The sequence below is a fragment of the Chlorocebus sabaeus genome, chromosome 24 (genome assembly GCF_047675955.1).
Source record: "Chlorocebus sabaeus isolate Y175 chromosome 24, mChlSab1.0.hap1, whole genome shotgun sequence".
In the NCBI taxonomy this organism is placed as follows: domain Eukaryota; kingdom Metazoa; phylum Chordata; class Mammalia; order Primates; family Cercopithecidae; genus Chlorocebus; species Chlorocebus sabaeus.
Window position 1 is genome coordinate 81,059,863 of NC_132927.1, and position 16,588 is coordinate 81,076,450.

The window sequence follows — 16,588 nt, forward strand, 5'->3', positions numbered from 1 at the left end:
CCTCCAGGGTAGGGGCAATGGAATGAAGCTGTCATGCTTGATTGATTCCAGAGGGAGCTATCAACAACAAATAGCACGCAATGTTGGCCTCTGCTCTTGCGTTATTTTCTGCACTTCTGTGGAGGCCAGCCGCAGTGCACCATTGAATAACGTTTCCAGTGGCATATACCACAAGCTGCCACCAGAGCTCCTCTTGGTCTTGTTCATGTGCTTGTTTTCCATATGTGCCTCTATGTTTTGTACAGAAAAAGAGTAAGATATTTTGCTGCCACCAGGGCCAATGTTTGCCCCCATGTGAGTGACATTGCCACTGGTGAGAACACAGAGCCCCTTGTAGTCACGTCCTGATGGCCTCCGCCGTTGCGCTGGGGCCAGGCGAGCATAGAAATGGCAGCAGACCGGGGCCTTCAGGCTGCCCCTGCCCCTGGCCTGAGGCCCTGCAGTGCCAACAGCAGAGGCCCCCATGGTGTGAGGCGGCCGTGCTGCCAGGGCAGGCCCCAGAGAGTTGAGCCCACGGCCACCAGCCCCAATCCACTGTCCTGCTACCTCCCGCAGCTACGTAGGCCTCCCACCGGGCTGCACACAGCCCTGCCAGGAGCCCAGCCCTTGCTGCCGTGACCACCACTGCTTCCCAGCTGAGAGCCCACCCTTGCCGGCCTCTGCCTGGTTCTTGACAAATTCAGCCCCATTCACCCTCCCCTCCCGGCAGCCTGTTAGTGGCTCTGGGGAAGCTGGCACTGATTAACGACAGTAACAGATGACATCCATCTGCCCATCAGGTGAAAACTCACCGCTGTCATCTTTCCTGTCGGACTCTGTGGGCAGCATGGGGGCCTGTCTGACTGGGACCTAAAGTCCCTGGCTGCCCCCTGGCCTGAGGTCTCCAAGCAGGGCCTCAGACAGATGTGGAGACAGATGAGCCCAGTGGGGCCAGAAGGGCCAGCTCTGAGCCTGACCAGGACTGACCAGGAGCCCTGTCCCCACAGGCCAGCTGCCTTTCTCAGACCTCTCTGAGGTGAGCGGTGGACCCCGAAGGTGGGCTGGGTTCCCTGCCTTCACCTCCACCCCTGTCAGGCCCCCCTAATCCCACTGACCTGGGTCAGCTCTGCCAACTGCCCTGTTCTCTCCAGACCACCCAGAGCCTCGACTGAGCCACTGCCCCGGGTCCTGCCGTGAGTGGACAGGAACCAGCACGGGCTCCCAGCCACCACCTGCCCACCCCGCCCAGCTGCCCCACTGGGACCTGACAGGGAGGAGCCCACACTGGCGTGCCTGACAACAGCCATGACCTTTCCTGTGCTGCAGTGAGGGAAACTGAGGCTCAGCAAGGCCAGACAATCTGACCGCTCACTGGCCTGGCCTCCTGACCCCAAAATCTGTGCCCCAGGGGAAAGAGAAGAAAGAGGTAAGTGCATCCCACAGCACAACCCCCATGCCAAGGTCTGTGTCCCCCTGCGGCAGGGCCCTGGGGTTGGACATGAACGCCCAGGTCCCCCATGGCCTGCTGACCCCAAATGGGAGAGGGCCCAGCCCCAGCAGCCCAGCCCAGCACCACCCCAGAGGGAGCCTCGAGATCAGTTGCCACGGCCAGGACACTACAGAGAGGGCCAACAGGACCAGGGGCTTCAAGCCAACAGCGTAGGGGGTGTTTTCTCTGCAGAAAAGCCCTCTGCTCCCCAGAGAGAAGTGTGCCCGCACCTGGGATCTGCTTTGCATGTAGAGGGGGCAGTGGCCCCACACGGGGGGCTGACGGGGCCAGAGTGCAGCAGAGAGGCTGTGGCAAAACCCACAGCAGATCCCAGGACGCAAGCCCACAGCCCAAGGCGGACCGGGCAGGGGAGCAGTAATGGGTTCCACACGTCCCGCAACGTGCCTGAAGTGGGGAGGGGCTGGGGGTCAGCACACACAGGAGGCAAAGATCATGGAGGGGCATCTCCGATCCCATCAACCCCGAAGTGCCCCGGGGCCGGCCCAGGCATCCCATGGACCGGCAGTTGATGGGGCCTGGCGCAGCCCTGGGGATGGACCCTCAACAGCAGCCTGAACAAGGAGCCCAGAGCCAGGAGACGCACCTGCTGCCCCAGGGAGGTCCCCACTCCGGGAGGGTTGGGGTGTGGCAGCCGGTAGGGGTAGCTTCCGCTTCATCCACAGTTGAAGGGTGTCCAGAGGGTGGGGGAGGAAAGGCCTCACCCGCAGGACTAGCTGGGCCTGCCGGGAGGGTGGTTCAGTCTCGCCCTGCTGGGGAATGCGTCCTGAGTGGAGGGGGCTTTCCAGCCTGCAAGGGTCACACAGGAAGCCCAAGGTCACCACTGATGAGAGGACAGGGCTCCAAGGGGCTGGGCCATGTGATCCTTGCCCCACATCCCCTGGGAGGGGCTGGGCTGTGTGATCCTGGCCCCCACATCCCCTCCGAGGGGCTGGACTGTGTGATCCTGGCCCCCACATCCCCTCCGAGGGGCTGGACTGTGTGATCCTTGCCCCACATCCCCTGCGAGGGGCTAGGCTGTGTGATCCTGGCCCCCACATCCCCTCCGAGGGGCTGGACTGTGTGATCCTGGCCCCACATCCCCTCTGAGATTGAGTTCGAGGATCTCACGAGTGTCCCGTCTCCTGTCCTGCACCCGCACCCGTGCTCCACCAGCATCCCAGCCCCGGCTCCTGCACCCATCCCTCCATCCTTTCCTCCCTCCCCCGTCCTTCCATTCCAACTGTCTGAGCTGGCTTGGGCACCGTGACTGCGTAGCACCCACTGGGGGTTTAAACCACAGACACCTCACCATCCTGGGGGTGGAGATCAGGTGCAGTGCCGCACTGGGACCCCGGGAAGCAGATGACAGCTCCCGGCACATCTCCTGGGCACATCTGTGGATTGCTGGGGCTCCCAGCAGCTCTCCCAAGCCCTGGAAATGCCTCCTGGATCTGCTATATCCACCTGGAGCCTCTTGGTGCACAGGGGCACACACAACACCTCCACTCTCCACCCCGAAGGATGCCCGCTACAGCGGGGTCCTCATCCACCCAGCCTCCAGCTACAGCGGGGTCCTCATCCACCCAGCCTCCAGCCACCCTGTTCTAGGGGCACCTGGGTCCCCAGACAGCTTCTAACTGGCACCCATGGCCAGTGCTCTTGGCTCTGGAGGAAGGAGATGGAGGCTTTGCTTGACGTTCCTTCCTCATGGGCATGGAGACCCCCCTCCAGGGCCCCTTCCCCTCACCCCACCCGGCAGCCAGACCGCAAATACTTCACACGGTACTTTGAATTTAATGGTTCACATGGGCTCCTCTCTGAGCTACTGCCTTTTATTTTATGACTAAATTAATATTATACATACAAGAGCACATTTAAGACACCCGGCAGAGGAGCAGCAACAGTGGTTGTGTGAGAAAGGATAAATTTTTGCACACAAGCGTCTCCGGGCCATTAACGGGCCACGCATCCATCTGTCTCCGCAGCTGACCTTAATCCCGTCCTGGCGCCTGGGGCCTGAGGCTCGTGGAATCGCCTGCCACACGTGTCTTTGCGGACCACTAATTTGTGCGTGTTCAGGATATATTGAGTTTCATAATTTTTATATGCAAATCTATAAAAAGCCCTTTGCTATCTCATTTAAATCACTGAATAATTAACCATGCTATCCAGCCCACCTCCATTCTCCTCAAATCCCTGGAAGTGATTGGGGCCAGCACTGACCAGGAGAGCAGGGTCCCAGGGCCCCCTCGGGACAGACTGCCCCCACAATGGGCACCAGATCTGCTGGACCCAGGAGGCCTGGGGGAGCTGACCTACCTCCTCTGGGATGTGGTCAGAGCAATGGCCTGAGCCAGCCCTGTGAAGACCCTGGCCCCACCCCCAGACAGTGCTTCACCCTCGGTCTCAGAGAGAACAGCACAGGCTGTAAGAGAGATTCCCTAGACAAAAGGGCAGAGCACCTGTCCAGTGATGTGGAATCCACAAGACCACTGAGAGGTGCCCCTGCACCCTCCCAAGCTCCCTCCTCCCCTCCCTCCTCCATCCATCCATGCATCTGTCCTTCCATTCTTCCCTCCTCCCCTCCTTCCCTATCCATCCATGCATCTGTCCTTCCATTCCTCCCTCCTCTCTTCCCTCCTCCCTCCATCCATGCATCTGTCCTTCCACCCCTCTCCACCCCTCCCTCCTCCCAAGCTCCCTTCTCCTCTCCCTCCTCCATCCATCCATGCACCTGTCCTTCCATCCCTCCCTCCTCCCCTCCCTCCTTCCCTCCCTCCTTCTTTCCCTCCTCCCTCCATCCATGCATCTGTCCTTCCACCCCTCTCCACCCCTCCCTCCTCCCAAGCTTCCTCCTCCTCTCCTCCTCTATCCATCCATGCATCTGTCCTTCCATTCTTCGCTCCTCCCCTCCCTCCTCTATCCAAGCATCCGTCCTTCCACCCCTCTCTCCACCCCTCCCTCCTCCCCTCCCTCTCTTCCTCCACTCCTCCCTTCCTTCTTCCCTCCCTCCATTGCTCCCTCCCTCCCTCCACCCAGTCATCCAGCTGCCTGGATGTGCACGGGGTGCCTGGCCGTTGCAGAGCACTGGAGACACAGAGGCGGAGAAAGGAGGTACAGTCCCAGCCCCCAGAGGTCCCTGCAGAGGGAAGCTGACCTGCTCCACTCTCCAGCCCCCGCCCAGGTTGGCCTCCACCATGCACCTCCCACCATGTGCTGGAGGCAGCTGTTCCCAGGAGGATTCCAGAGCACCACACCCGGGCTGTCTCAGTCACAGTCCCTGCTCTCTGGGAGCCTGGCCTCCCCAGGAGCAGCATGGATCTTTCCAGGATGGGCATGAGAGCCCTTCAGGGGCTCTATCACAGTCCCGCACCCCCAGCCCTGTGTAGAGGTTCTAGTATTTTCCTGTTTTTCAGGCGAGGTTTGGAGGGAAGATGGGCACAGGCCTCAGAGCTCAGACCCTGTGAGGGCTTTGCTCCCTGAGGGCTGTGAAAGCTCAGAAGAGGCGACGGCTTCAAACTGGACCTTGGGAGAGGAGTCAGGACCTGCCCAGTGGCTGGGGAGGAGCAAAGGGGGTCAGCAGAAGCAAAGGTTGGGCAGTGAGCACCTGAGGCCCGGCCTGCATGCTGGGGGTGGGGAGGGTGCCAGGACTCGGAGGGGGCCTGTCTCAGACAGCGTGGGCTGCGCCCACAGAACCCGCAGACAGGCAGCTGCAGCAACAGACTATCCCTTATAGTTCCAGAGGCCGGAAGTCCAGGATCAAGGCTCCAGCGGCTCGGCTCCTGGAGAGAGCAGCTTCCCGGGCTGCAGACACTGTCCCTGGCTGTGTCCTCACGTGACCTTTTCTGGGCACAGGCTGGGGGCGCGGCCGATGTCACTCTTCCTCTTCCTGTAAGGGCCCTCATCCCGTCATGGGCCCCAGCCTCAGGATCCGACCCTAACTGCCTCCCAAAGACCCCATCCCAAACACCGTCACATGGAGGTGAGGGCTTCAACCCAGAACTGGGGGGACCCACACGTTCCGCCCATGACAGGCCTTGAAAGCCAGGCCAAGGAGTCAGCCTGGACGCCCTTGCCAGTGGAGCCCCAGCACCAAGGCAGGCCCATCTCCCCTTTAGAAATCCCCTCTCCGGGAGAGATGGAGAGCAGGCCCTGCCTCTCTGAGCCGAGTGTGTCCTTTGTAAGAAAGCAGTCCTGTGACTATAACTCTCTCCTGATTCTGAGAGTCCCGGAAACTGTCAAGCCTGAGGGGGGATCACGGGAACCCCTGGATTTGTAGCCAGTTGGTCAGAAGTGTGAACCTGGGACCCCCTACCTTGCAACCGGCATCTGCAGCAGGGGCGGTTCTGCCTGTGTGCCCTGCGGGTGATTTCTGCAGAGCACAGCAGCTGCGGTGGGGATGGGCCGCCTGTGTCGGCGCAGTGGTGACCCCACCCTTGGCGGCTAGAAGGCAGCCATGTCGCCTGCATGGGCACAGATCCTCGTGTCTCCAGGGGCCTGGGGGGCCCACGCAGCCTGGCAACAAAACATGAAGAATGAGTGCCACCCACCGTCTGAGAGCCCCCATGGGTCCTGCTGAGATCCAGGAAGTACCAGTGTCAAACTTCCCAAGGTGATGGTGGTGCCTCTTCTCAGGACAGAGCAGCCCCCACGGTCTGGCAGCAAAACCTGAGGAACGGGTCCCACCCGTCGTCTGAGACGTGCATCACCACCCCACGCACTCTGCCTCCGAGGCTCCACACCGAGAAACGAGGGCATCAGGGATGCTGAGCCCAAATGTGATTCCGGGGAGCCCAGCTCTGGGAGTGGGGCATTTTGGGGCCACCTTCATTCTGTGATCTTGCTTTTTTCCCCTTTTTATGGATGTATAAGAGCTTGAGCTATGATAAAATCCTACGAGTAAGTAAGTCTAAGAGCTCTCCGATGCATGCAAAGTAGAGCTTCTATGTGATAAAACACTGTGTCATAGTTTTATAGGCAGCATTTTTTCTTTCTTAGAGGTACATAAAACAACAATGCACCTTATAATCAATGGCATTCAACAAAATAGTTAAAAAATAATACCCCGCAGTCCAGCAGGGTCTGTCCAAGAGGAGCAAGAACGGCTCACATTAGATCAATCCCTCAGGTGACTCACCAGTCTGCTAAAAGGACTAAAGGACAAAAAAACCACATGAATTATCTCAATAGACACAGAAGACCTGTACAAAGTTCAACACCTATTTATAATTTCTAAAAACTCTCAGAAGGCTACAAATAAAAGAGAACATCTTTAACCTGGTAAAACCTACTTTCCAGAAACCCGCAGGAAACATCAGACTTCACAGAAAAATCTAAGACACAATCTCTTCCAGACCAGAAATCAAGGGCGTCCCTTATCGCCACTCAGTTTAACATAATCTCGAAAGTTCCGGGAAACATTGCAAACAAACAAACAAAAAAAAAAAAATTAAGAAATGAAGAGGTGTAAGGACTGGAAAGGAAGAGATAAAACTGTCACGACTGGTGGATAACGTGGCCATCTATGTAGAAAATGTCACCGAATCAACAAACTACTAGGATGAACACTTACAAGATAAACCTACAAAAATCAATAATGTGACTCTATGGCAGCAATAATCAGCCAGAAAATAAGATACCATTCAGCAACTGAAGCAATTAAGTGGCTAGGAATTAAATTACCAAGGAACAGGCTGGCCTTTTGCTGAGAAAATTCCGGAACTCAGTGAAAGGACCCAGCCAAGCCACTGAAAGGAGAAGGCACCATGGTCAGCTCGGGAGTGACCAGCAGCACAGCCCACGACATCACCAAATTAGCTTCTAGATTAGTGCAATGCAAAGCAATGTTCCAGCAGGCATTTTAAAGACACCCGACCACAGCCCTATTCCAGCACACTATGGAAGAATGAGCGTCCTTGAATGGGAAGCTGATTGAAAAGCCAAGAGAAAGGGCTCACTCCACCAGGATGAAGACAAACTATGAAGCCGTGGAAATGAAAGATAAAAATAAAAGCCAGCACGCTGCCGGTGACGGAACAAGCCCACCCTGAACAGATTCAGGGACGTGTGGGAACTCACTTAGGTAAAAGGTGACTCCCACAGATCAAGGAGAACCCAGCGTAGGGGAAAGTGGCTTATTATACGGAGACAAAGTCACGTCGGCCGCAGATGGACTAAAAAGGAAACTGACAAAGACAGCAGGGAGGCTGGGCAGGGCGCGGGGAGGAGACACACTCTCAGGACAGCGCTGACGCAACCCTCGCACCAAAGACCACCAGTAGTCACCCTCCATGTCCACACCAAAGTCAACAAAAGAAAGATGCCCCCGGCCACAGGGTGGAGAGTGGGCTGGAGGGAGCCTGGGGACCCCGCTGGGCTGTCCCCTGAAAGTGGCACCAAGCCTGCTGGAAGGCATCATCTGCTGTGCCTGAGGCCCACCCCAGACAACATCGGCACTCTGGACCCCTCCTGCCAGCACTCAGCCACCCCCTGCCCACTCAATCTTACCGAGGTGTGCATGGCCGACAGAGTTCAGGCATTGACTTTGCAGCTGGAGACAGGGCCTTGACCTCGGGGACTTTGGATGTGCTGGAACTGGCCTTCTGTGGGACTTGGGCATGGAGAGCAGCTGCAGGCCAGGCTGTAGCTGGGACCACGGGATGCAACGGGGGGCCTCAGGGGCAAGTCCAGGGATTCTTCCAGCCCCCACTCCCAGGCCCCCCTGGAGACCCCACTTCCCTGACTGCCACCCGCAGTCCCAGCTTCAAACAGGTTCTTTGAGGGGGAGGAGAAGCAATCTCCTTCATATAAATGTTTAATTGGGAATTAATATGGATGAGGCTCTGGAGTGATGGGGCTGTGGGTTTAATAAATATTAACAAGGAATGGGCCTCCCCTTCCTGTGCCTGTGCTAATCCCTCTGTTCCTGTAGCATCCATTATTCACCGTGTTTCTCAACGCCAGCCCCGGGAACGGGGGCGGGTCCTTCCTCCTGGGGCTCCTTCCACGAAGGTGCTTTGAATCCCTGGCCCCGGGGGCTGAGGGTTCCACTACAGGGTGTCCCACTACAGGGTGGATGGATCGGCTTTCTGTGGGTGTGGAACTCTGACCACAAGGATGCTCACTGGCCCGTCTTCCATTGGCACAGACACACACTCACTGACGAGGAAACCCGTATTCCTGCCTTACCTTCAGCCCCACCGGTCTCCTGCCACTGATGCCACCTCTGCCAGGAAGCCCACCTGGTCTGCCCGCAGGGAGCAGCACCCGTCCCCTGGGGCAGCCACAATCCTCTCTCCTGACCTGGCAGGGGCTCGGAGACCCAGCGACCCACCCAGCCCGCTGCAGGTGGGCTGCTCCAAGGCGACCCAGTTCTCCTATTGGATTCCACCAAGGGGTCCAGACCCTGTCCACACTGCTGCCTGGCCGGGCCGCGGGTGGAGCTCTGGCGCCCTCGTGTGGCCTGTGTGTGCAGGACCTCAGCAGCGCTGCCCCGTGGGAGGATCCAGGGAGCCAAGCCCAATATCAGTGATTACCCAGGTCAGTCTGGAGATGCACAGACCCAGCGTGTGGCACTGGGACCGAGCCCCACCCTCGGCCTGGGTTTGCACGCTCCCAACAGTGCACTCGCTTCCTAACCTGAGAACGTCCCTGTCCACACAGAGGGAGAGCCCTGCTGCCTGGGCTTCCCTCCCCTACACTGGTCAGGCCCCCTTCACTGCAGCTGCCCCCAGAACCTTGCAGGGATTGGGGGGTGGAGCCCAGAACCTTGGAGGGATTGGGGGGTGTGGCCCAGGACCACTGAATATTGGGCAGCCCAAAGCCCTGACCCTACCTCCCCTTGGCTCCTAAACACCGCTGGGCACATGGGCCTAGGGGCAGCACAGCCCCTCCCATCCATGGAATGCCAACCCCCTCTAGTGATGCCCACCACGTGCGGGGTCTCAAAGGCCCAGTCCTGTGCCCTGCCCACCCTCCTCATCCCTAGTGAGGGTGGCCCTCATCCCTAATGCGCATGGCCCCCCATCCCTTGTGTGCACGGCCCTCCATCCCTAGCATGGATGGCCTTGTGGACTTAACAGGACCCTCCATGAATCTCCATGGGAAGTTCAAGACCCATCCCCCAGTGCCTGCTCCACCCTCCGAGGGGCAGGACCCTCTGCCCACCCCACCCCTCCATCTGTTCCTCCTCCCCTGGAGCCCCACCAAAGCCAGGAGGAGGTGAGGCAGGGGAAACAGCCCTCATTGGCTCCTGAGTTGGCCCCAGCAGAGCACCCACACAAAGGCAGGAGCGGGGGTTCCTGAGAGACCAGCTGTCCCCAGGGATTTCAAGATGCCCCCTGCACTCACTCAGCACCACCCTCATCCCACCCAGCCTGGCCAGACAGACAAGGGCCTGGGCCAGGGGGCAGGAGCAGAGGGTGATGGGGGCACAGACCTGTGAGGGTCATGGGGGAGAAGGACCTCAGGCTGGAAAGACCCCAGTGAGTGAGGAGGCCAGATCCCCATCCTTCCCAGCCCTCACCATCCCCACTGCCCCCACCCACCCCCAGCCCAGGCATCCCCTGAGAAGGCAGGCTGGGGAGACAGGGAGAGGACAGTTAGGGCAAAGGGGACCAGGACTGTGCTGGGGCTGGGCCACTCTCACTCCATCCCTTAAGCCCCTGCCTCTCTCCAGCCTGCCCCCTCCACACCCAGCCCACCCACTCCCGCCACCCCTCCCTGGCATCCCACAGCTGTGACCATAGCTAGGACACCGCAGAGAACTCACCACAGCACTCAGAGCAGCCAAACCCCCCTATTGGCCATAAGGACCTTCCCGGTGGCCCTCTCTGGTCTCACCTGCAAGCACCCCTCTGCTTACCCTCACAGAGGGGTGAGGGCATGAAGGCCCCACAGGGTGAATGAGGGAGTGAAGGCCCCATCAAGCTGAATGAATGAGTGAAGGCCCCACAGGGTGAATGAATTAGTGAAGGCCCCACAGGGTGAATGAATGAGTGAAGGCCCCATCAGGCTGAATGAATGAGTGAAGGCCCCACAGGGTGAATGAATTAGTGAAGGCCCCACAGGGTGAATGAATGAGTGAAGGCCCCATCAGGTGAATGAATGAGTGAAGGCCCCAGGGGGTGAATGAATGAGTGAAGATCCCACGGGGTGAGTGAGGAGTGAAGGTGGCTCTGCAGCCTGCCGGGGCCTGGTGAGTCTCACAAGCCCCCAACTCACACTACCTGGTCTTTGTCCAGCAGAGTCTGAGCAGAGTCCCCTCTGTCTGCACTGGCCCTGGGACCCCCTCTCTCCTTGACCCAGGGGAAGGGTCCATGCTCAGCCCAGGGCTGCTGGGAGCCGAATCTGACTCCCTGTGGCTGCGCCCCTGTGTCAGACACCACTGCGGGTTCCACGGCTGAAGCTCCACTTCCTTCCTTCCAGAAAGTCTCAGCACAGGGCTCCACTGGGAATCCCTCAAGGTCAGAATGCCCCGGGCCCACGGAAGGGCCTTGTGGACATTTCCACCAAGGTGGAACTGGGGGCCCTCTCAGTGGTGGGAGGGGACAGCTTGCCTGGGGCTAGGGGGAGGAGGTTGTTCTCAGGGCCTTTTCTGACCAGCTCTGAGCACTCTCTGGGACCAAGGCCACTGGAGCAGGGAGGCCTGGGGGCTGTGCTGGTCACCCACACGCAGGACAGCCCCGAGCCAGAGACAGCCATGCTCAGAGGCCAGAGAGGCCCCAAGGGGAATGGCACCCTTCCCCCCACCCAACCTGGTCAAGTCAGTGGAGCTACCGCCTGGCCTGGGGTTGGGCAGCCCACGATGGTCCCAGAGGAGGAGAGTTGCCAGGTAGTGACAGCCCCACAGAGGGGCACATAGAAGCACCTGGACCTGACCCCAGAAGGGCTCAGGCACTTGGGTGCTGGAACAGGTGGGAGAGGCAGGACTGAGCTGCAAGGAGGACGCCATCCACTGCCGACCCTGGGTAGTCACCATGGCCCCAGGCAGTTACACCTACCACAGGGGACCCATGGGCTCAGCTTCCTCCCCACAGCGTTCACTCCTCCAAACCCAGTTCTGGCGACCGACCGCCGGTGCTTCCGCAGGCTTAAGGGGAATCATGTTATGAACTAGAAGGGAATTTCTCTCCTTTGGAGAAAGTCCTCGGCTGTTTGTTGAAAAGTGTAAAGGGGGCGGGGCGCAGTGGCTCATGCCTGTAATTCCAGCACTTTGGGAGGCCAAGGGTGGGGGATCACAAGTTCAGGAGTTCGAGACCAGCCTGGCCAACATAGTGAAACCCCATCTCTACTAAAAATACAAAAAAATTTGCAGGGCATGGTGGTGCACGCCTATAATCCCAGCTACTCAGGAGGCTCAGGCAGGAGAATCACTTGAACCCAGGAGGCTGGGGTTGCAGTGAGCCGAGATAACGCCATTGCACTGCAGCCTGGGAGACAAGAGTGAAATTCCATCTCAAAAAAAAAAGAAAAAGAAAAGCCTAAAGGAAGCACAGGAGGCCGTCAGCCCGGAAGCCCACCCCAGAGCCCCCTTCTGGGATCTTGCATTGTGCAGAGGTGGAAAGGCCCCATGCCCCTCCCCGACCCGCTACCCACCTGCCCCCGCCTCGCGATCTGACAAGCTGGCCTGGAGAGTCAGGGGAGGGTCTTGTGTCAGGTTGCTCTGGGTGCAGTTGCCCCTCCCCAGGACAGGAAAGGGTGACAAACAAAAATGTGGGTGGGACCGGCGTCCTGATGCTGTCAGGGTGACACGGCCCAGAACATATTCCTCTCTACGGCCTCCCTAGAGAGTCAGGCCCCATCCCTTCCCCTCCACCAGCTCCTCCTGCTCTGGAGGGATCACAGACCTGAGGAGACAGCCAGGGCCCCAACCCAGGGCGCTCTACCAGGGGAGCTCGAAAAGAAAGAGAAGGAGGTGGAATCGTGGGAATATTACCATCCTACTTTGCCCTGAAAGTAAATTTCAGGGCAAAAGTATTAAATGGAATGAAGAGAGTATTCTGTTTAGGTTGAAAGTGTAATTCATCCTACTGGCAAGCCCAGGGATGTGTGTTTCACCCAGACATTGGCCTCCAAGGAGGGAAACCCTCTGCCATCCTTCTAATTGCACATGTGCAAATGCTACATGCACACGTCTGCCTGAGCCGACTCCAACACTCGTTCGTTCCCCCTGTGCCTGCAGGAAAGCCAGCCCGGGCATCTCAAAAGTTAATGTGGGAGAGGCCAGTGGTCCAGAATGTGTACCAGGGTTCTCCAGAGAAACAGAGCCAACCGGATGTGTGGACACCTATCTTCGTATGCGTGTGACAGAGCTTGATCACAAGGATTGGCTCATGTGACGACGGCACTGAGAAGCCCCCAGATCTGCAGTCAGCCTGCGGGAGACAGGAGGGCCAGTGGTGTCAGCTGGAATCCAAGGCCAGGAGAAGACCCATGTCCTAGCTCAGTCAAGCCAGAAAAGCTCACTTTACGCAGCCTCTTTGTTCTATTTGGGTCTTCAATTGATTGGATGTGCCGCCCACACTGGGGAGGGCAATCTGCTTTGCTCAGATGGCAAATACTGCCAGTGTATGAGGCTCCCCGAGGCCCAGACAAAAGCAGACCTCTCCCCGGGCTGCCCCCACAGCCACGCCACGCAACTGGGCACCTGCAACCTGGACTTGGCAGCAGTCAGCATTGGAGCCATCGACTCAAAAGTCTCAGCACACGGATTAGGAACCGAGCCCTAGAAGTCCGCCTTGATTATTTCATGAGACTTGTGCCCTTCTCTCCCTACCAGCCAAGCAGTTCCCAGGCAGGCCCAGAGGACAGCAAATCTTGGAGCTAGAGAGCGCCCGGCTCGAGCGTGACACAGGCGGGCATCATGGTGCTCTCTTGCTTCCTGGTCTTCAGGGTTCATTTTACTGGCGTTTAAGAGGCTGGGATGGTGGCTTCTGTTTTCTAAAATCCTCACGGAGCAAAATCCCACACAATCTTGGAGGAAATTAAACTTAGAAAATTAGATGCTAGGCTTGGCCGAGACCTTGACGGGGCCCCCCACAGGGCCAGACTGACACATCCACTGAGATCACATCACAGTTATTAACCTTTTGCTCTAAAACATATGGAGAAAAGCTGCTAGAAACACGGGGATAATTTTCCTAAACCACAGTCACAGCGGGAGACTTCAACACACCTCGCTGGGTAATTGTCAGATCAAAGAATGAGTACAGGAAAAAAGAATATTAATAGAACAATTAACCACCATAAATTACTAGATCTGCAAGACTTTGCACTCAACAAAGAAAGAAAGTGCATTCCTTTCAAATAACAAACAAGTGAAAAAAAGAGCATGTTCAAGAACCCTAAGGAAATCCCAGTAGATTTCTAAAGGGGAAATGGTGAAATTCTGATCACAGTGCAATAAAACAGGGAACTAACAGCAGAGCATCTTCTTTAGAGTCTTCACCTCTTGTCAGCTTAGATGTGGAACAGAGACCACGTCCGACACGTTTTCTCCTTACAGGCTAGATGACTCTGCTTCCTCGTCGGCCGAATGAGGACCAGGCTGTTACCTACACGTCTCTGTGTTCTGCAAGTTAAAGGTGGTGAAACAGTTAATATCCATAGCACACAGCACGTGACACACACAGACAGCACTCAGTGAATGTTAGCTGCCAACACTAGCGGAAGACGCGACACACACTCTTCTGAATGACTCCGAGTTAGAGGAAATGAAACATCAAATTAGAGGTTCAACTAATTTGATAACAAGAGCACTACATATCAAAAACTCTGGATGCAGCTGAAGTGGCTCTCAAAGGATAAAGTATAGCCTGAAGTAATTTTTTTCTTTTTTTTTTTTGAGACTGAGTCTCGCTCTGTTGCCCAGGCTGGAGTGCGGTGGTGCGATCTCGGCTCACTGCAAGCTCCACCTCCCGGATTCACGCCATTCTCCTGCCTCAGCCTCCCAAGTAGCTGGGACTACAGGCGCCCACCACCACGCTCGGCTAATTTTTTTTGTATTTTTAGTAGAGGCGGGGTTTCACCATGTTAGCCAGGATGGTCTCAATCTCTTGACCTCATGATCCACCTGCCTCGGCCTCTCAAAGTGCTGGGATTACAGGCGTGAGCCACCGTGCCCGGCCTAGCCTTAAGTAGTTCTAATAGAAGGTAAGAAAGAACGAAAGTATGCTTTCATTTAAGAAACTAGAAGAAGAAAGAAAATATGACTCAGAAGAAATTTAGGGGAGCCTGGTCCACACCCTGATCCCTCCCTCTCTGTCTCCCCCGAGCTGTAGTGATGCCGTTTGTTATTGTGCTGTGGGGCCGTATTATATTGTTCCTTGCAAACAGGGAACACATGTTACTTCCCAACTCGAACAGAAACAGGCTTCACACACCAGGAGTCAACTCCAGGCCTCCACAGTGCACGTATTCAGACTCTTCACTGCCCACTCACATGCAGGACCTCCAGGAACTCAGCCAGCAACTTCTCACGGTCAGGGACATCGCAGGGGCAGCCAGCGTGGACCAGGCAGAGGGATCACCACGCCAGCTCCGAAACCCAAGCCTTCTTCCGCAGGGCTCTTCAAACATCTTCCCTATCATTTTATTCTGAACCTTTGTAAACACACAGCCAAGTTGAAAGAATTGTACAGCAGACACCATCTACCTCCTTCTAGAGTCTCCCATCAACACATACGTGGTCCGAGCTCTGCCCTGGTTTCTCCCTCTCCCCACCAGCTATGCGTCCCTCGGCCATCTTATTTTTTAAATATGTTTCATTGTAATTTATTTTTATTTTGTTTTATTTCTTGAGACAGGGTCTCACTCTGTCACCCAGGCTGGAGCACAGTGGCATGATCTCAGCTCACACCTGGGCTCAAGTGATCGCCCCCAGCCTCAGCCTCCCAAGTAGGTGAGTTTGTGTTTACAGGTGCTAACACCAACACAACAGCTAATTTTTGTATTTTTTGTAAAGACGGGGTTTTGCCATATTGTCCAGGCTGGTCTCAAACTCCTGAGCTCAAGTGATCTGCCTACCTCAGCCTCCCAAAGTGCTGGGATTACAGGCATAAGCCACTGTGCCTGGCCTCCCAACACTTTTTTTTTTTTTTTTTTTTTTGAGACTCACTCTGTCACCCAGGCTGGAGTGCAGTGGTATAATCTCAGTTCACTGGAACCTCTGCTTCCTGAGTTCAAGCAATTCTCATGTCTCAACCTCCCTAGCAGCTGGGATTACAGGCGCCTGCCACCATGCCCAGCTATTTTTTTTATTTTTGGTGGAGACAGGGTTTCCCCATGTTGGCCAGGCTGGTCTTGAACTCCTGACCTCAGGTGGTCCACCCATCTCAGCCTCCCAGAGTGCTGGGATTACAGTCGTCAGTCACTGTGACCGGCCCTTAATACATTTTAAGGTAAATTGCAGTCCACTCCCTCTGAGCCCTTCAGCAGGCAGGTTATAGGGTGTTATATGTAAAAATGTTTATTTAGAAACAGAATGCTTGTTCCCGGTGCTGCAAAGAAAGAGCACTCGAACATAAATTTAATTATCTCAGTAAGGCCATTTCTACTTTTTGCAGAAAGGGTGCTCATTGCAGATGGAACAATGGCGAGAGCACATCTGAACAAAGGAGGGAAGCAATTTTTATCCCGTACGCAATTTGTCCCTGCTACTGTGTCCTGTCTCCATTGGCTGGAGCCAGACCTCACAATCTAAACTAAAAGCCTATTGGCGAACTGTTTAAAACTTTTCTAAATAGGTGAAAGTAATGGGAAGACAAAGGGAAAGAGGAAGTTGCTTATGCCAAATAGGGAAGAGGCATAGGCTGCAAGCCGGGATATGCTGCGAGCACGTCCAGTACAGATATTCTGGTTAAAGCACAAAGACATAGAATGTATCACGTGCCTGTGAACATGTTTAACAGCTCCATAGGATAGGGCTTAACGAAGAGTTATTAGCACAAAGCAAGGAGGCTTGAAGGAAGTTTGTCTTTAAAATAAACTGTTTTCTTAACACTTATGATTTATTCTTTAACAAGAAGGGAAACTGTGTAGAGGAACTTGGACTTTCCACACAGGGAACTAAAGTTCAATATTTGTTTATGATTCACTTTTCCTTTTTCCTTTTTTTTTTTA

At 56.0% G+C, this 16,588-nt stretch overlaps 1 protein-coding gene across 2 annotated transcripts in view; it reads right to left on the bottom strand.

The window, feature by feature from the left end:
• The window catches only part of TMEM179 (transmembrane protein 179), a 51,573-nt gene extending 43,339 nt beyond the window's left edge, over positions 1-8,234 (bottom strand). For both annotated transcript variants that reach the window (XM_073011368.1, XM_073011367.1), the window contains exon 1: positions 7,976-8,234. In XM_073011368.1, the coding sequence (XP_072867469.1) occupies positions 7,976-8,007 (32 nt within the window). In that variant the 5' untranslated portion in view covers positions 8,008-8,234. The remainder of the gene's footprint in view (positions 1-7,975) is intronic.
• Between the last annotated feature and the right edge of the window lie 8,354 nt (positions 8,235-16,588).